The sequence below is a fragment of the Galeopterus variegatus genome, unplaced genomic scaffold (genome assembly GCF_000696425.1).
Source record: "Galeopterus variegatus unplaced genomic scaffold, G_variegatus-3.0.2 Scaffold1925, whole genome shotgun sequence".
NCBI classification, from domain to species: domain Eukaryota; kingdom Metazoa; phylum Chordata; class Mammalia; order Dermoptera; family Cynocephalidae; genus Galeopterus; species Galeopterus variegatus.
In genome coordinates, this window is record NW_007728036.1 from 131,986 (window position 1) to 152,021 (window position 20,036).

At 36.7% G+C, this 20,036-nt stretch overlaps 1 protein-coding gene across 1 annotated transcript in view; it reads left to right on the top strand.

The window, feature by feature from the left end:
* The window catches only part of TNKS2 (tankyrase, TRF1-interacting ankyrin-related ADP-ribose polymerase 2), a 63,178-nt gene that overhangs the window by 36,892 nt on the left and 6,250 nt on the right, over positions 1 to 20,036 (top strand). Inside the window, exons 14-25 of the mRNA XM_008579616.1 lie at positions 937 to 1,082; positions 1,777 to 1,942; positions 3,169 to 3,388; positions 4,258 to 4,367; positions 5,272 to 5,460; positions 7,352 to 7,604; positions 8,465 to 8,547; positions 9,604 to 9,724; positions 13,044 to 13,141; positions 14,273 to 14,347; positions 16,727 to 16,832; positions 18,667 to 18,853. Coding sequence (XP_008577838.1) covers positions 937 to 1,082; positions 1,777 to 1,942; positions 3,169 to 3,388; positions 4,258 to 4,367; positions 5,272 to 5,460; positions 7,352 to 7,604; positions 8,465 to 8,547; positions 9,604 to 9,724; positions 13,044 to 13,141; positions 14,273 to 14,347; positions 16,727 to 16,832; positions 18,667 to 18,853 — 1,754 coding nt within the window. The remainder of the gene's footprint in view (positions 1 to 936; positions 1,083 to 1,776; positions 1,943 to 3,168; positions 3,389 to 4,257; positions 4,368 to 5,271; positions 5,461 to 7,351; positions 7,605 to 8,464; positions 8,548 to 9,603; positions 9,725 to 13,043; positions 13,142 to 14,272; positions 14,348 to 16,726; positions 16,833 to 18,666; positions 18,854 to 20,036) is intronic.

Consider the following 20,036-nt stretch of genomic DNA (forward strand, 5'->3'; position numbering starts at 1 on the left):
AAGCTGGACTAGAAGATATTTAAAGTCATTTCCAGGTCTGAAATTCTATGTTTTATATCTCATTTATCATCTCAGAAAAGGATGAAAATATCTAACTTGTACCTTAGAACAAAATAAACTCCAGATGGGGCCGGCCCGGTGGCGCACTGGAGAGTGCGCCGCTTGGGAGCATGGCGACGCTCCCGCCGAGGGTTCGGATCCCACATACAGACCGGTTCCCGCTCACTGGCTGAGCGAGGCGCGGGAGCGACGCTGAGGGCTGCGATCCCGTTGCCGGTCCCGGTCCGGTACGGGGGCGACACTGAGGGTTGCGATCCGTTGCCGGACACAGAAAAAAGACAAAAAAAAAAAAAAAGAATATGATATATCAAATTATTGTTTGTTATTGTTTACCTATGACACAGAAAAAAAAGGAAGAAACAGTGTGTCACTTCTGTCTACAAATTTCTTCTGGTTTCTTCATTTCTTTGCCCCCTCTACCTCTGGGGATCCATTGTTTAAATACAGTAATAATACAGTGTTGCCACTGTCCCCTAATAATCTTCAATTTGTCTAGACTGAAGTATTTTTGTTTGTTTGTTTCTCAGAGCAGCCAACTTCAGCTCTTATCTGCCCCATGTCTTACAGCAGTTTTCCCTTGAGTAACCCTCTCTCAGATTCTGTTGATTTTACCGTAGAAATACCTTTATGTACATAGCAGTAGTGATAATGACAAAATTTACCTACTATCTTTAGAAAAAGCAGAAGACACAGACATAGATGAGAGGACCAAAGGGATTCTCAGTAAATGACAGTATGAAATAAGAAGAAATAGTTTCTGAGAATACTAATATAATGAAGCAAGAAAATAAGTCAGACATTTGAAATTTACTAAATGAGTTAAAACAAGAAAAGAGAATATGTAGCATCACATGTATACTGTGTTCTGTCCTATAGAAACTGTGTACTGTACAGAGTGTCAACTGCAGAGACATTGAAGGGCGTCAGTCTACACCACTCCACTTTGCAGCTGGGTACAACAGGGTGTCAGTGGTGGAATATCTGCTGCAACATGGAGCTGATGTGCATGCTAAAGATAAAGGGTAAGTACCAACAATTGCCATGGCCTCTGTTTTTCTTCCCTTTATTTGACCTTTTTAGGAAAATCTGAAAATATTTGTAAGATAATTAGTAGCTCTTTTTTTCCCAGGGAAGTTTGATTCCTAACATTGGCTTAAATATAGATTCTTAACTTCAGTTAAGATTTTTACTATGGTTAGTGTTTATATGAAGACTTACTTGGATAATGCCTTGTATTTTTATAATGGCCACAGAGATTACAACATTAGTGTTCTGTTAATGTAGTAACTTTTTCAATTTTCATTGAAGATATTTGAATTCTTCTAGTTTATCTTGAAATTATTTTTTATTAAAAATACACAATTCTAGTACCAGCCAGCTACCAAAAAATGTGTGTGTATACAGTTCTACAATTGTGTGTGTGTGTATATATATGTACACAATTGTACTTATCTATACAATTCTACACACAATTCTAGATGTTGAGTATGTGCAGGTTGCTATATTCTCAGCATTTAAAATGTTCTTAAAATTTTCTCTCTGCTTCGCCCCCCCTAAAAGAATTTCACTTCTGTTTTCAGTAGATTTAGGTTCTATAAAGTACAATCAGTGAAATCTCTTCTGCAGTTTAAGAAATATCTTTTATCAGTTATATATAGTTAGTCAAATTAAAACATATCCTTCTGTGGCATTATTGTTCATTTAACTTCATTTCAGAGGCCTTGTACCTTTGCACAATGCATGTTCTTATGGACATTATGAAGTCGCAGAACTTCTTGTTAAGCATGGAGCAGTAGTTAATGTAGCTGATTTATGGAAATTTACGCCTTTACATGAAGCTGCAGCAAAAGGAAAATATGAAATTTGCAAACTTCTACTCCAGGTATACTTAAGTACTTGCTGGGGACAGTTTTAATTACATAGAATATGTTTATGATTTTCAAACTGTAGCATATACTTAACCTAGTAAGAGAGAGAAGCAGAGTTACCTAACTGTGTACCTAGATTTCAGAATAAATGTCGTTATCACTATTTTGTATTTTAATATACAAGTATGTTTACCACACACAGATTTATTTTTGCATACAGTAAACTATCATGTGATAGTTCTCTGATTATTATCTCTATTTTTCCTGTTTTGTTCTTTAGCCTCAAAATATTTGATGAATTATGAGGTTTATAAGCCAGATTTATTTAGCACTGATGAAACTGATGGTACTAGTTTAATGCAGGTACCAATAGATACTTTATAGTAAAAACAAGAGGATAGATTTATTCTTTATTTCAATGTTTGTGTAAAGCAAAAGTAGTATATGTGAAAGTTAATTTTGGGGGCTGTCCAATTGGCTCACTTGGTTAGAGCGCAGCCTTGTAACACCAAGGTCAAGGTTTTGGATTCCCATGCTGGCCAGGCGCCAAAAAAAAACAAAAATAAATTGGGAGCTGGCTGGTTAACAAAAAAAAAATTGGGAGCTGGCTGGTTAGTTCAGTTGGTAGAGCACAGCCTTATCACAAACTGGCCAGCCACAGAAATAAAAAATAAAGTTAATTTTTTTTTTTTTAAGATGATCTTAACCAAAAATAAATTGGGAGCTGGCTGGTTAGTTCAGTTGGTAGAGCACAGCCTTGTCACGAACTGGCCAGCCACAGAAATAAAAAATAAAGTTAATTTTTTTTTTTTTAAGATGATCTTAACCCTTGACTTGGTGTTGTTGGCACCATGCTCTCCCAAGTGAGCCAACCAGCCATTCCTATATAGGGATCCGAGCCCATGGCCTTGATGTTAACAGCACCACACTCTCCCAAGTGAGCCACAGGCCAACCCTTAAAGTTAATTTTTAATGAAACAGTACTTTATTTGGAACATAGTGTTAAATTTTGATTCTATTAATGCATTATAAAAACCCAATAGTATTTAATTGCCTTTCTATTTTTTTTATTACAGTTTTCTGTGTATAAATTAAACATTAATAACAATCATATTAACTTTTAAGGGAGAGTCTCACTATAAAACAATATTCTTTTTGTTTAATTACATTGACTTTTTAATCATTGACCAAGGACACACTTGAGCCAATTCCTCCTCTCTCCTCTCTTTTACATGCCCAGCATGGTGCGGACCCTACAAAGAAAAACAGGGATGGAAATACCCCTTTGGATCTTGTTAAAGATGGAGATACAGATATCCAAGATCTACTTAGGGGTGATGCAGCTTTGCTAGATGCTGCCAAGAAGGGTTGTTTAGCCAGAGTAAAGAAGTTGTCTTCACCTGATAATGTAAACTGCCGAGATACCCAAGGCCGACATTCAACACCATTACATTTAGCAGGTAAGTGAATTAAGTTTCACAGATTTCAGTTGGTGACATCTGATATTAATTTACCTAAGTAAAATACTTTCTGTAACTAAACTTGAAAGATTCAAATCAGGTATCTTCTAATGCCATTGTACTGGGCAACCATGCTTCGAGCTGTTAACTAAGTTCCAGTTTGTTTTAGTACCAGTATGTTACATAAGAACTATTAAAACAGGCTTTGCCAGTCACCATGTGCTTTGGGATCTTTATTCCAGATCACCATATTGTTTAAGTCATCTTTGGTGAGTGAGTTTTGAAAAATATGCCTGCTTGAGCCAGCCCTCTTCATAGGAAGCTAAAGTTTTCCATTCTTCTGATTATTACTGCTAAGCACAAGCAGAAAACAAAATCTTAAAAGACTTTCAGGAGTTACATAACCCTCTTGCCAAAGTTATTAGTTTTAGTTTGCAAGGGCTACCATAGCCTTTAGTTAGTTTTAGTTTGCAAGGGCTACTGTAATAAAATACCAAAGACCAGGTGGCTTAAGGCCCTGAGACCCACTCTGGTGTGCTGCCTCCTGCTCTGCAGCCACTTGTGTTCCTAACTTGGCCTTTATATACTGGATGACTTTGACTTGCAGCCCCTGAGACCATGTATCTGAGTTCAGGAAGTTGTATGTAACAACCATGAAGGCAGGGACTTCATTAGGAAGGTATTAAAAGGAAAGGTACAAGCAAATCAGTATAATAGACTCTAATGAGGAATTTCAGGTTTATAAAAAATCTTTTTATTTTTTCAATTATGTCTGTGCTTTATAATATATATATATAGATGTATACATATATGTGACTATACTTTTTATATCAGTAAGTAAAAGTAATTTTACTTCTTTTCTAAATTAGCTGGTTATAATAATTTAGAAGTTGCAGAATATTTGTTACAACATGGAGCTGATGTGAATGCCCAAGACAAAGGAGGACTTATTCCTTTACATAATGCAGCATCTTATGGGGTAAGTTCTTCTGTGAAAGTCAGTATCGAATTAAATGGAATTTGGTTTGACTTTCTCATTTTACAGAGAAGTAAATATGAGAGCTAAAAAAATTAAGTAACTTCCAAGTTTCACTTCTGAATCTATTGCAAGCTTGCTCTGTGATACGCAGCACATTATTGTCATTTGTTTTATTATATTCCTTAGCATTTATCTCCTATTTTCAGTGAGATGTTGGTGATTTTATTATTGTTTTATCCCAGAAAACCCATGGGTTTCACAGGAATCCGTAGAAATTCAATGCATTGTTCCTGACTTACAGCAACACTAAATGTTACAATCAGTATTGACTATCATCAGAGGAAGGCTTCTAGTTTATAAATTGATGTTCAAATTGTGAGGTTTTTTTGGCAGCTGCTTAGTATGAGGATCTGAACCTGTGACCTTGGGGTTATAAGGCTGCACTCTAATCAACTAAGCTAACCAGCCAGCACAAATTGGAGTAAATTTTTTTTTCTGGGTGGCTGGCCAGTAGAGGGAACCAAACTCTTGACCTTGGCATTGTAAGGCCACACTCTAATCAGACCTTGGCATTGTAAGGCCACACTCTAATCAACTGAGCTAACCAGCCAGCCATAGTGGTTATAGCACTTGAACAAATTACAAATCAGTGAAGTTGTATTAGTTTAGCTTCTCACTATATAGAGTCCTTATCTGTTTAATCTAGATGGTTTCTCAAGTTACCGAAATGACTACTGTACTTTTTAATGAACTACCCATAAATTATGATATTGGAGAGAAACAGTTTTTCTTTTCCAGAGTAAGTTTGAAAATGTGGAAATAGGTACATAGTTAGTTTCTTCTTAAGAACTAAAATGTGATAGAACAATATTTCAGACTGTAACAGGAGTATTTTCTTTTACAGCACGTAGATGTAGCAGCTTTATTAATAAAGTATAATGCATGTGTCAATGCCACGGACAAATGGGCTTTCACACCTCTGCACGAAGCAGCCCAAAAGGGACGAACACAGCTTTGTGCTTTATTGTTGGCCCACGGAGCTGATCCTACTCTTAAAAATCAGGAAGGACAAACACCTTTAGATTTAGTTTCAGTAAGTGATGGGCTTTTTGAAAAATCTCATTACTTTTCTGATTTTTTAAAATTTACTTGATATATATAAAATGTGTTCATAGCAAATGTGGCAAAATCTGATTCTTAGCACAATCTTAAATTTAGGATTTCTTTGGTGTTAAAATACAAGTAATTAATAGAATTATTAATCAGTTATTATATACTGAGTACTTTGGAAATAGGAAAAAGAAGTACACGGAATAACTGCTTATATTAGTTGGGAAACAAAATAGGCCGAGGCCCTCAGTGAATGTTGTTACAGTGCACACAGTGCAAGATAGTACAGACCCTGGGTCTTACGAACTTCCCCAACTGGGACTATTGCCCTCTAGATACAACCACAAAGCCTGCTACTAGTAAGATTCCTCTCCCTCCCACACTGCCTCATCCCAAAGTTCTTGTTGCTTACTCCACCAGAACTGTTCATGCAAGCAGGCCTGTTACTTCAGTTTTCTGTAGAGATCCATCTTTTCCTCCCCCTCCCACCAGAGCTCATGTAGGCGCCTCCATTGTAGCTTCCACCTTGGCTTTGGCCACTGTGACACAGGTCCCTCTCTTGCCTCTGCCCCTGAGGACATTGACCAGAGCAGTGGAGGGAAAGGAAGAAGAAATTCTTTTTGACATGGAAAGGAAGGGGAGTCTCTTTTACAGACTGCTTTCTACTGAGAGAGATTCCATTGTTCCAAGTTGTAATAAGAAGCTAATTTAGTTCAGTTGCATTGTGTTAAATAGATTTTTCTCAGCAGCTGACAATCCAATCATATTTGCAACATTATTTCTTCAAGGACATGTCTTTCCAGTACCAAACTACCTTAGAAATGAACTTTTGGAATTCAGTCCACCTGTATGTTACTCCATATACAGATATAATTAAGTGACAGAAACAAAATGCTCTAGAGAACATGCATGTACTGTAGAGAGAGGCAGACCTGGCCTAGAATTCCATCTTTACCACTTACAGTTGTACAGTCCTACCACTTGCGTAACCTCTAGGCATTAGTGACCTCATCTATAAACAAGGATAAAATATATCTGGTTAATAGAATTAAAGGAGGTTATGCACTTAAAGTCCTTGGCATGGTATCCGGTAGATAAAAAACACCCAATAAATGGTACTGTAATAAATAAATGTTACATACAAACATTGAACGCCATGGGAATGCACAGACTAGAGGGAAGAAAAAGGTGAGGATTAGAATAAGCAGAACAATCAACTAACCGTGAAAACTGGTTTACTTCTTGATAAATGTTACTTACTTAGTATCTTAATTGAGCATATTGAGGATTGTGAAAGAATAGTTTATGTAATTAAACAAATCGATGTACCAGTAAAGTTGGAGACTTTCCATTCTAGCAGATTTTATTAAAATGATTATTTTTGTTACCCCAAAAAAATACACCTTTCAGTTTTGAGGAACAAGTAAATCACTGAATATTTTCCAAGAAATACAAACATAATTCTGTTTTTTAACGTTCCATGTAGGCTGAATTACTTCTTTCAGAGTAACAGCAATAGGGTTAAAAGCACTTACCTTTTTAAATTGATATTTCTGTAATTCATTTCAGTGCTTTTCTATCATGGTATCAAGGATAGAATTTTATTCGGGCTCCACTACATTTAACAGTTTTATTTTGATTATATGGTGTTTTGGAAGAGATGTTCCAAATTATGTTTTATATTTAATAACAGTTTAGCTGAATATCAACTTCTTTGCTTCAGTTTTTAAAATAATCAGTTATTTTTATATGATGATGATTCTGGTGCATATTTGCTGGTTTTTGGACATATTTTAAAATACAGTCTATTAGGTGGAATAGAACTTTACAACTTGCTTATGACAAATTTCGTGTCTTTCTGACATGTACTCTAGGCAGATGATGTCAGCGCCCTCCTGACAGCAGCCATGCCTCCTTCTGCTCTGCCTTCATGTTATAAACCTCAAGTGCTTAATGGTGTGAGAAGCCCTGGAGCCACCACAGATGCTCTGTCCTCAGGTCCATCCAGCCCATCAAGCCTTTCTGCAGCCAGCAGTCTTGACAACTTATCCGGGAGTTTTTCTGAACTGTCTTCGGTAGTTAGTTCAAGTGGAACAGAGGGCACTTCCAGTTTGGAGAAAAAGGAGGGTGAGACATTCTGTAAAAACACTTTTTAACTGGTAGTTGTCATTTGGAATGCTAAAAAATCATTTTTAACCTTAAATACAACTGTTAGTATCAGATTACTTAACATAGCTAGAATATTTAATCTTTATTGTTTTCTTTACATTATTAATAGAATTACTAATGCAGCTTTCTCCTTCCAAGTTGAGAGCTGATGAGTCTTGTGCTGCTGACCTACTCTTTATATTTAAACCTTTTACCTGTCAAGATTCATCTCACCCTATGCAACAATATGGATCTTGTTTCATAAACTTTTTTGTGAAATAACTTGAAAGATAGGAAGACTGATTTTAAAGATAGTTAAAAATAAAGTTTAGAATAAAAAATGAGAAGTGGGGTTTTTTTGGTTAGTTTTCTGGTATTTTGGTTTGGTTTTTTTGGTGGCTGGGTAGTATGGGGATACAAACCCTTGACCTTGGTGTTATCAGCACCACACTCTAACCAAGTTTTTTTTGGTTAGTTTTCTGGTATTTTGTTTTGGTTTTTTTGGTGCCTGGGTAGTATGGGGATACAAACCCTTGACCTTGGTGTTATCAGCACCACACTCTAACCAAGTGACTTAACCAGCCAGCAAAGAAGTTTTTTAAAACCTGAGAATGCCGCATTGGTTAATTATTTTTTCTAATGTTGAAGTTTTATAGCTTTCTCTTTGGAAATTTTTGATGTTATGTTCAGTATTGTATCCCAAGTGGCTGTTAATATTTTGCTTCATCTTTATTTTATATATATATATGTAAATATCACAAAACTTTATTGTTATAATGTTTCTATACATTATTGTGATGTCAAACTTTGTTCTGGATTTTTTTTTTTTTATTTCCCAGTTCAAGGAGTAGATTTTAGTATAACTCAATTTGTAAGGAATCTTGGACTTGAGCACCTAATGGATATATTTGAAAGAGAACAGGTGAGTTGATGAATTGTGTTGCTTGATTTAGTGTTTTATGGAAACTCAAGGAGAATTTGGGATATACTAGAAATGCCCTGAGCCATGTGAACTATTGGGAGACGGTTTTTTAAGATACTGGAAGTCAGTCACTCTTCAATTTGGCTTGCTCTTGGAATTTCTGTTTATTAGCACATAAAGATTGACTCTCATGTAGTAATAGTGAAATAGCTTTCTTGAATGGAAAGTTTAGCTGAGTAAGTGCCTTATATGAAGTAAGTTATCTCTGAGCTGTGTTTGTTCAGTTCTGTTATGTCAATTACCACCCACTCTAAGCCTGACACTTTGCTGCCTGCTATGGGAAGGTATATGGATATACCAACCATATAACTGGGCTTTTCTAGGCAGTCCCAGTTTAAAGTACTCTGTCAGAATACCTTTCCTGATTTTTTGTTGTTCAGAAAATATAGGTTCTGTAGACTCGTCCCCTAAGGAACTTTTGATCTAGTTCCGGAGCTAGGACAAGAACGTGTGAAGAGTTAAATTTTGGCATAGATTTTAGAAATCCAAAGAAGGAAACCATTACTGTGAGCTGAAGATGTGTAAATAAAGCATGATTTTAAAGAAGGGCTTTAATTTCATGAAGTGGGAATAATGTATTTGAGATGAAAGGTTTGATTTGAACAGTGATGCAGAAGTACTATTTAGCATAGTTGAGACTCTGTGGGAACCATTGAAGGTATAGTATAAAGAGGGTTGGATGTAGAGTGATGGTGAAAAAGATAAAATAATACACTTGAATGTGGTTAATTTGAAAATGCATTTTTCTTTTGTACTTTAGTTCTCAGGTTCTTATGCTAAATGAAAATAATGATATTTTTAGTAGTTCCTGACTCAACTTTGTTTCATTCCAACTTTTCATTTTCTGTTAATTTCAGTTTAACAACTGGTTTGTTTTCATTTCTCAGTTCAAAATAATTTGAACTAAATGTATAAATTGGATATATTATGAGAATACCAATATGAGTGTCCACCAAATGAGTGAGCATTCTAAATAGTTTCATCCTCTTTTGTAAGATCACTTTGGATGTATTAGTTGAGATGGGGCACAAGGAGCTGAAGGAGATTGGAATCAATGCTTACGGACATAGACACAAACTAATTAAAGGAGTTGAGAGACTGATCTCTGGACAACAAGGTATTTCCTTTTGATAATTGCTCTCAGTTTAACAGTTTGCATAAAGGCAGCCCTCATTGTACTGATAATTTAAAAATCTGTATGAGAGAATCTGTTCAATAAGAAGAGCACAAATTGAAACCTAGGATCACGTCCTAACTCTGCTACTAACTGTTAAACTTCCTGAGCTACGGCTTTTAACTGTATGCACCTAAGTAAAATTTCTGGGCCATTCAGAAATTTGCGGATTTCTTTAGCTCCTGAAAATTAGGAATTAGTTGGATAAGATGACTTCTGAAGTTATTCAAGCTCTAAAATTTTATGATTCTAAAAGATCTGGAACTTGGATATCTCATTTCTTGTATTAATGTAATAGATAATGACTAGGTGTTTAAGCTAGCCCATAAAATAATGTGGTAAATATCTTATGTAGCTAAAATTCTAAGCACTTGGAATGAATACTGGAAAAAAATACTGTTGCAACTGAGGAAATTAAACAAAATAGTTGAATAATATTTTTATTTTTCCTCAGTGTTGGTGCTTAAGGAAAGTGCAAATTATATCCATTGAACAGATGTTAACACTGTATACTGGTTTAGGTATAAAAGTTTAATTGTCTTTTTAAGTGTCGAAACCACATTTAAACTTCATTGTTAAACTGAGGGAATAATTTACTGTGGAGTTAAAAAGCATCCTGTAATTGTCCTGGCTGTGCAACTGGGGTTGAGGAGAAACCTCCATTAGGAAAAATGAAGGGATTTTCAGGGAAGGACGTATGCTAGCCAGTATGGGGTCTATTTCTTGAAGAAATAAGAGCACCTCTAAAGATTTAGGTGATTCAAGCTAAGAAATGCTTTAAACTGATATTTTGGAACAGGATCAATTAAAGGTAGATGTCCTTCACTTGCCTGGTAGAGATTAGGGCAGAATTTTTAAATGTGAGGTAATCTTGGCTATTTCTAGTATAGATGACAAGATCTTATAAGATAAAGAGGAGGGAAAACCTGTGGCTCCCTATAATATTAGAATACAATAAAAACAGCATAAAAAATGAAGAGGAAATAGAACCCTCAGTTGTGGACTGCTGTGGGACTCTACTTAGAATAATACCAATCTAGTATGACAGCAATTAAGAGGGAGTACTGGGATAACAAGGGTCTTTAGGAATGAGGCTGGGTGAAAAAGGAAAGCAGGTAGTGTTTATATATTAAACATATCATAATCATTAGGACTGCATTGAACAGCTCGGGAAATAATGACAGAAATAGAAACACTCCAAGTGGCAGAGTTACCTCCATGCCACCTCTGATCCTATATTCACTCTGATACATCTAGCTACAGTTGCATAGGAGCATCCATTCCTACATGGAGGAGAAACATGATTGTGAGACAAATGGCGATGTGTATTAGTCTGTCTCTGTTGCTTATAACAAAATACCCAGGGGTGATTTATAAAGAAAACGAAATGTATTGCTTAGACTTCTGAGGCTGGGAAGTCTAAAGTCCAGTTAACACATCTGGAGGTCTGCACTGGTGGTGGCTTTACAGCAATGCAGGGATCTCACATAGCAGAAAATGGTGGAGCAGAGAGAGAAACTCCATATGCTCTCCTTTTGAAGTCCTCAGAACCACTCTGACCACCCCCTATTAATCCATTCATTAGGACATGGTCCTGCAATCTAATCACCTCTTCAAGGCTCTACCTTTCAATTACCATAATAGGATTTCCCACCCTCAACAGTCACAGTGGGGATTTAAGCTTCAGTGAGATTGGGGGAGGGGGAGACTTCCAATCTGCAGTACCATGTCTGATCTAGCACATCCGGGTCACTTTACTACATAAAGTTACCACCTTCTTCATCTTCATCTGAAGCCAGGATTCTATACTCACACCTGATTTGCAAAGTGGAGCCTGTGACTGCCTGTGATGATCTTCTGACAGTCTCTCATCTTGCTAACCTAACAGCTTTACCTGTCATTCAGTACGTCAAGTTAATAGATTACTAGTACTGATCTTTCAGTACCGATAAACATCTTTTCGGGTAGGTTGTAGATGCCTCAGTCAAGCATTTGTCACAGTCTTTATTCTGTAAAATATTCTCCATATGGTCTACATAATTCCTATAGACTTTGGAATTTAGCCATTTCTATAAGTCTGTATCACAGTCTGGCATGTTAGTGTTAGTCTTATTCTTCAGATCCTAGCTCAGAACCAGAATATTCTCTTAATCTCCAGAAGCAAACTCATGCATTGACCCAGCAGTAAAGGATTTGACCTCTACCTATAAAACAGCAGAGCTTTGGAGACCTTGTTGTAGAGATTAAGGGAGAAAGCTGTTACAAATATGCCAAAAAAACTAGAAAATTCCATTTAAAAAGCTTTTGTGAGGGCCGGCCCGGTGGTGCACTGCTACAGTGCGCCGCTTGGGAGCGCAGAGGTGCTCCCGCCAAGGGTTCGGATCCCACATACAGACCGGCCACTCACTGGCTGAGCGAGGTGCGGGCGCAACACCGAGGGTTGCGATCCCGTTGCTGGTCCCAGTCCGGTACGGGCGCGACACTGAGGGTTGCAATCGATCCGTTGCCGGTCACGAAAAAAGACGAAAAGGAAAAAAAAAAAAGCTTTTGTGAGAGTAAAGATACAGAAGTACATATGGTTATTTTGACCATTGATATTTGGAAAACATGACAAATTCATTGCTGAAGTAAAGAATCTATTATGGGTCAAAATAGGCATTCAATAGTTGGGTAGTAAAGTTTATGGACTCCTCATTCTGGGATGATTTAAAATTACCTGAGTCTATGCAAGTTTCTGTCATAATTCTTCCTCATATTTATAAAGAATGAAGGGATTAAATGCTGAAAGGGCCGCACAGTTAGTGAAGGAAGTAATTTGAAGAAGAAAATTTATTATAAACTCATTGAGAATAGGAGATATGGAAGAGAAAGATTTTTCTGAAATATTCCCACAAAATCATTATAACTTGTCAGGTCAAAAATTAGTAGTCTAAGTGCAGTGTGGTGTCCTGGTCTCTATCCTGGTACAGAAAGAGGATATTAGTGGGAAAAACTAGCGAAATCCAAGTGAAGTCTGTAATTTACTTAATAAGTTTTGACAAATGTACTATGGTTATATAAAATGTTAACATTAGGGGAAGTTGGATTAAGGGTACACAGGAAATCTCTGTACTTTCAACCTTCCTACAAATCTAAATTATCCCAAAATAAAAAGTTTTTTAAAAATTGGTAGTAAGCATTGGATAAGTCAGGTGGTGGTTTTTGATTGATATTAATTGTTTTATTGGCAAAATTTTTTTTACCTTCAAATTTCATTTCGTAGGTCTTAACCCATATTTAACTTTGAACACCTCTGGTAGTGGAACAATTCTCATAGATCTGTCTGCTGATGATAAAGAGTTTCAGTCTGTGGAAGAAGAGGTATGTTCATATACCTTATATAAATGGAAAAAGATAGATCAGCCACATGTATCATTGATTCAGTTGCTAAATTTCCTGGAGGTTTCCAGATCTATATGAACATGTAGTATGTTCCATCTTTACCACCTTGAAAACTTTTGAAATCACGGGCCGGCCTGGTGGCGCACTGCTGTAGTGTGCCGCTTGGGAAGCGCAGTGGCACTCCCGCCGAGGGTTCAGATCCCACATACAGACCGGCCGCTCACTGGCTGAGCGAGGGGCGGGAGCAACACCGAGGGTTGCGATCCCGTGGCCGGTCCCGGTCCGGTACGGGGGCGACACTGAGGGTTGCGATCTGTTGCCGGTCACGAAAAAAGACAAAAAGGAAAAGAAAAAAAAAACTTTTGAAATCAGCATTTAAGATTTAAGGGTACGCTCCCTCAATAAACTTTAATTCCATCTACTTGGTTCAGCACTACAGTTAATACTAATAAAGAATTCTCTTGGAGAAGGGATTGCTGTCATTTGAAAGAAAATGCTGATGTTTCCTCCTTTCTGCAAATGAAGGTAATCGTAAGGCCTAGTATCTCGGACAAGACCCAGAAGATGTGGATACTACTTATCCAGGAAAATTAGCTTTCAACTTTCTTTCCAAAAAACTCTTGAATCCTCTGAAATCTTTGAATAGTACACTTTGAAGAACACATACCCTATGTGTGTGAGTTGAGCACGGAAATATAAAGTTTAGTAAGACTTAGTTCTAAAACTCAAGAAACTCCAATTCTCAATGAAATACATATCGTGCTTTATTAGGCCAAAATCAATAGGAACAAATAAATCATGGTTTTGTTTAGTATGTCAGTTGGTTAGCTTTATATGTTTAGCTCATCTTGCATCTTCTTTTTTTTTTTCCTTTAGTTTGCATTATGTAGTTTTCACCTGTAAATATTATTTTCAGGTTGATTGACTAATAGCTATCTCTAAAAGACAGTACTCATGAATTTATAAAACTCATATACTTTAAACAACGAAAATGTTAAAACCTATTTTGTATTCTCAAAAATAGAATCAGATGGGGCAAGAATTGTGTTCTCAAGATTAGGAAAGACATAAAAGCTAATGCACATATATATCAAATTATTCTTCCATCAGATGCAGAGTACAGTTCGAGAGCACAGAGATGGAGGCCATGCAGGTGGAATCTTCAACAGATACAATATTCTTAAGGTAATAATAAGTTAGTGCAAATGAAGTTTCCTGAGACCATAGTTTTCAAAGCCCGAAGCTATAACTAACTTTCATGAGAACATAATGAATGATCTATCCAGCCCATTACATCTTTGACAAGGCATTGGGGAGGATATATCCTTGGAAGGTTAAGATTCTCAAAGTCCCTATACTGTATTTAATAACCAATAATAAATCATCCCTTGTTGAACATATTCCAGATTAGGGGTTATGCTCTATCTTGGGACAATGATAAATCCTGTAGATTCAGGACTTTTTAAAGTATTATTAAGCTACCCTGTTGTAATGAAGCTGAATTTTTTGTGTCTTGAGAAAGGACTCCATTTTTATAATCAACACCATGCTTTTGTTGTTGTTGGTTGTTATCCTGTGACTACTCCAGGTTTCTGGGAGTCCCCAGACATGTCACCTTTTTAAAATTTTAATAGTACTTCCTCTTTATCTTTTCCATAAAACAGTCTTTTAAGAATGTTTGAGTCATTCTATGAGAGTCCTGTCTTATTGATTTTAATTATTCTTCTCAAGACTTTTTCCAACTTTGCTATGTTTTTCAGGACTTAGGGTTAGAATTAAAATGTCATAAATGAGGGCCAGCCCGTGGCTCACTTGGGAGAGTGTGGTGCTGATAACACCAAGGCCACAGGTTTGGATCCCTGTATAGGGGTGGCCGGTTAGCACACTTGGGAGAGTGTGGTGCTGACAACACCAAGTCAAGGGTTAAAATCCCCTTACCGGTCATCTTTAAAAAATATATATATATACACATATGTCACAAATGATGTTCTCACAAAAATTTAAAAAGAAAGATACAATAATCACAAGTAATACATTAAACTTTCAAAAGGAGAGAACAGAACTGAAGTTACCAGAAGTGGGAAAGGGGTATGAGGAAGGGGGGTTAAGGGAGGAATCAATAAAGGACAACAAAAAATGACAACATTGTATAATATTAAATATACTAATCATCCTGATGGGAACATCATATATTGCACACAGGTATTGATATGCAACTCTGTACCCCACAGACATGTATAAATTATGTTTTAATTAAAACAAAAACAAAAAATATGGCAAATATCTTTAATATGTAAGTTTTAAGCTCAGTGATCAGTATCAAATAAGACAAATAATTATGCCTATTACAGGCAAATTTCAGTCAAGTCCACTTTACCTACAAGCATTAACAAAATGTTCAGAGGTTTGTTAAGGGTAAGGGCAGGGGAAAGAATATGTGTTTGATTCCTAAAGTAGTTGGATTTGAGAAGGATAATTCTGTTCTTCCTCTATAAAGATATTTTAATGCAATAGTTAATTAAAATTTTTTCAGTGATAAAATGTTTTATTTTTGTTGTGTTTTTTTTTTTTATAATACATGAGATCTTTTTATGCCAGTATGATCTTTAATACATCTGTGGCAATATTTTGAGTTATTCTGAGCCAAAATTAAAACCTCCAGCTCACAGTTGTGGTGCTCTAGGTCTCAGCAGGGGGCTGTAGCACCTTTAAACAGAGCTAAAAAATAGTACTGATTGTAAATTTTAACCCTAGAAAAACTCCTAATGAGATCAGCATCTATCTTTAAATTTTCTCCAGACAAAAATTTTAGGAATTGGAGGGTAGAGGAAGTGATAAGGATATGTGTGTTTGTGTTTTAAGAGTGTTTTTTTGTATGTGTCTATTTCAAATATTTTTAATTAAAAACAGATTAAGATGGGGCCGGCCCGGTGGCGCACTGCTACAGTGCGCCGCTTGGGAGTGCGGCGGCACTCCCGCCGAGGGTTCGGATCCCACATACAGACCGGTTCCCGCTCACTGGCTGAGTGAGGTGCGGGCGTAACACCGAGGGTTGCAATCCCGTTGCCGGTCCGGGTCCGGTACGGGCGCGACACTGAGGGTTGTGATCAGTTGCCGGACACAAAAAAAGACAAAAAAAAAAAAAAAGAAAGAAACAGATTAAGATGGTACTTTGAGCCAGATAAAGAGGAAGGAAAAAGATACTATTCTTTTTCTAATATATACATACAGAACTTGGCATGTCTGATTTGGAGGTGTTTTAGTAATAACTTTAAATTAAGAATGGAAGTATTTTAAGCAATTAACAGTGTTTTTGATCTTTACATATGGCCATATGTAATTTTTTTCCCTTTGTAGTTTTTGATTTACAAAATGTATGTATACTTCTATCATTGGGACAAAGTGTTCTTAATTGAATAAAATGACATATTTTACATTTCAGAGAAAAGTTTTGCCTCCCTTCTAGCTAAATAAATACGTGGCCTATATTTTGGTTAAGATGAAGTAATAGGTAAGTAATTTTTAAGACCTAAAGATTTGATTTTTCTGGTTTATTTTTTATAGATTCAGAAGGTTTGTAACAAGAAACTATGGGAAAGATATACTCACCGGAGAAAAGAAGTTTCTGAAGAAAACCACAACCATGCAAATGAAAGAATGCTTTTTCATGGTGAGATTCCTCTCTCCCAACTCCACCACTATCCTCCTCTGCATTAGGGTAGTTTTTTGGTCAGGTGTGAAATAATAATGAATCACTATATCCTTCATGTCATTTTTTAAATAAACCTAGTATTTCTGTAAATTCTACATTTATATTCATACTTCCAACTTCTTTTGAATTTGAATATTTTATAATAGATGGTTTGTAAATAAGATCATCATAATAGAAAAAATGTAGAAATGAAAGGTTGACTAATTCATATTTTCCTTTTTTCTTTATATAGTAGATTTTGCTCATTATGATCACTCTAAGAAATTGTGTTTTACCTTTTTTTTTTTTTTTTTTTTTAAAGATGACTGGTAAGGGGATCTTAACCCTTGATTTGGTGTTGTCAGCCCCACGCTCTCCCAAGTGAGCCAACCGGCCATCCCTATATAGGGATCCGAACCCGTGGCCTTGGGGTCATTCACACTCTCCCAAGTGAATCATGGGCCAGCCCATGTTTTACTTTTAACTAGTTGAATTAAAATAAGACCTGAAAATCACCTCAGATTTTGATTCTAAGTGTTAAAACTGCATTTAACTTCAGTGTTAAAAGAGCCGTTGTTGAACCATTGGAAGTTTCTGATAACTCTTGTTGAATTGAGAGAACTATTATTTACCATTCTTGAAATTTCCCATTTTTCTATGTCATAAGCTAGCAGATGGTGATTGGTGTTTGAAGTTTATAGCAAAGTTAAGTAGTGTTTATCAGGCCTTCAAGCTCACTACCCATAGTAGCTCCAGTCTGTTCCTTCATTGGTCCTTGATTACGGAAAACTTTCAGAGACCTGTAAAGTTCTGTAAAACACAGTATTTTAATTTCACAATACCCTGGAAGAAAGGCTAAAGCAGAATAGGTTCATGTGCAATATCTAAGTGGTACTTCTCATTCCAAAACCCTACAAAAGTCATCATGATAATCTCTTGGCACAGAACATAGTATATATTTATGTATTAACTGGACGGTTATAATGAGTGACTTTTCTGTTTTATAGTTTAAATAGTTTTGATTTTTCCAGGTTAATTCAAAAAGTGATTCTATTCATCCACATTTCTGTAAAGTGGAATTCAATATATTTTCTTGTCCCTTTATGAACAGGGACACTCATCTTGATGAATCAGTTAGTCATGTTGTTTTGGCTTTTCCTAACCCCCACCCTTTTCCTAACTCCCTGGCCTTGTTCCTATGCTCAATACCTCGTCTATGGCTAGGCCCCCACTTCTTGGCTCACATGCAAGAGAAGAGGGAAAAGAAGTCAATTTGCAGGGAATGAGGGAAAGCGCCACATTTGCAGATGGAATCTTGTATAGCAGGTGATGAAAAACAGAGAAGTCAAAGATAGAAGAGACGAGGTATAAAGAAGAGAATAAGAATATGAAAGGCTTCTTGGGCCACTTCTGATACCTAGAAAAAGTATACAGGCATGGGCATCATTGTAAGACCTAATTGCCTTCACTCTTGCTGTATGAGGTAAATTTTGAGACTCTAGGTACTGGATCTGTATGGATTTGGGGTCTAGAGTTTGATAACTCTTGAACTGATATTTCTGTTTGTTTTTCTACTTGAATCTGTGTCCTTATTTTGGCATCTGAACCACCCCCTTGTTAGAAAAATTAATTGACATTAATAATTCTTTATTCTACAATAGTGAACTGGCTGACAGGGAACTGTTACCCTTTCTTGTTTTAGCTTTATTGAGGCAGTGCATGTTTAAGAATTTAAGTTCTAAATGGCTTTAGTTTTTGCTTTTTCTTCTTGGATAAATTTTGAATTGTTGTTTCTCATCTATGTGTATTTCAGGGTCTCCCTTTGTGAATGCAATTATCCATAAAGGCTTTGATGAAAGGCATGCATACATCGGTGGTATGTTTGGAGCTGGGATTTATTTTGCTGAAAACTCTTCCAAAAGCAATCAGTATGTATATGGAATTGGAGGAGGTACTGGGTGTCCAGTTCACAAAGACAGATCTTGTTATGTTTGCCACAGGTAAGCAATCACTTGTTCTCATTTATTTTGATAAGAATCAGATAAGAATTGTTTACATATTTGAGAAATGTTGGGGGCAAGGCATTGTGTTGGGCAGCTTTAGGAATCCAAGCTAGGAATGTGTTAGGCTGCTTTTGGACCTTTCACCAGTTATAATCATAGCTAATATTTATTAAGTGATCCGATGGGCAAAGCATGATTCTAAGCACTTGTTATTAGAACACCTGTGGTTTAAAGAATACTGACTAGAAATACCATTGAGCATGAAAGAGGCTTTATTGTAGCCCTTGAATATCATAGGACTGTAGACTCTAAAAATCTAGTATTCAAATGTTAAAATGATATTGTATGCCAAGTTTAATCATTTTATGAGAGTTCCTGAAGGAGTTTCTCTCCATTATGATATGATCCTGATCCTCAATTTGTAATATTACTACTGGAAGAGTTACAATTAAAACACGTCAATACCTTTAGAAAGCAAATAATTATCAAATAACTACTTTGCACTTTTTTTTTTTTTTTTACTTTTAGTTACCTGTTCTGTCTCAGTTGTTAAAAATCATTCAAATAATTTGGCCCTAATTTATAAAATCCTCGTAGGCAAATAAATTCTGTCATTTGAAAAATCAAGATTAATTACTACTGGGCCGGCCCGGTGGCGCACTGCTACAGTGCGCCGCTTGGGAGTGTGGTGGCGCTCCCGCCGAGGGTTCGGATCCCACATACAGACCGGCCGCTCACTGGCTGAGCGAGGTGCGGGTGCAACACCGAGGGTTGCAATCCCGTTGCCGATCCTGGTCCGGTACGGGCGCAACACTGAGGGTTGCGATCCATTGCCGGTCACGAAAAAAGACAAAAAGGAAAAAAAAAAAAAAAGATTAATTACTACAAGATTTATTCTACAAGATCAAAAGTGGTAGTTATCAAATATTAGCATGCATCAGAATCACCTAGAGAGCTTGTTAGTGCCGGCCTGGTGGCTCACTGGAGAGTGCGCCGCTTGGGAGCGCGGCGGCGCTCCCACCGAGGGTTCGGATCCCATGTGGAGACCGGTTCCCACTCACTGGCTGAGCGCAGTGCAGGCGCAACAGCGAGGGTTGCGATCCCGTTGCTGGTCCCCGGTACGGGCGCAACACCGAGGGTTGCTATCCCGTTACCGGTCAGTAAAAAAGACAAAAAAGGG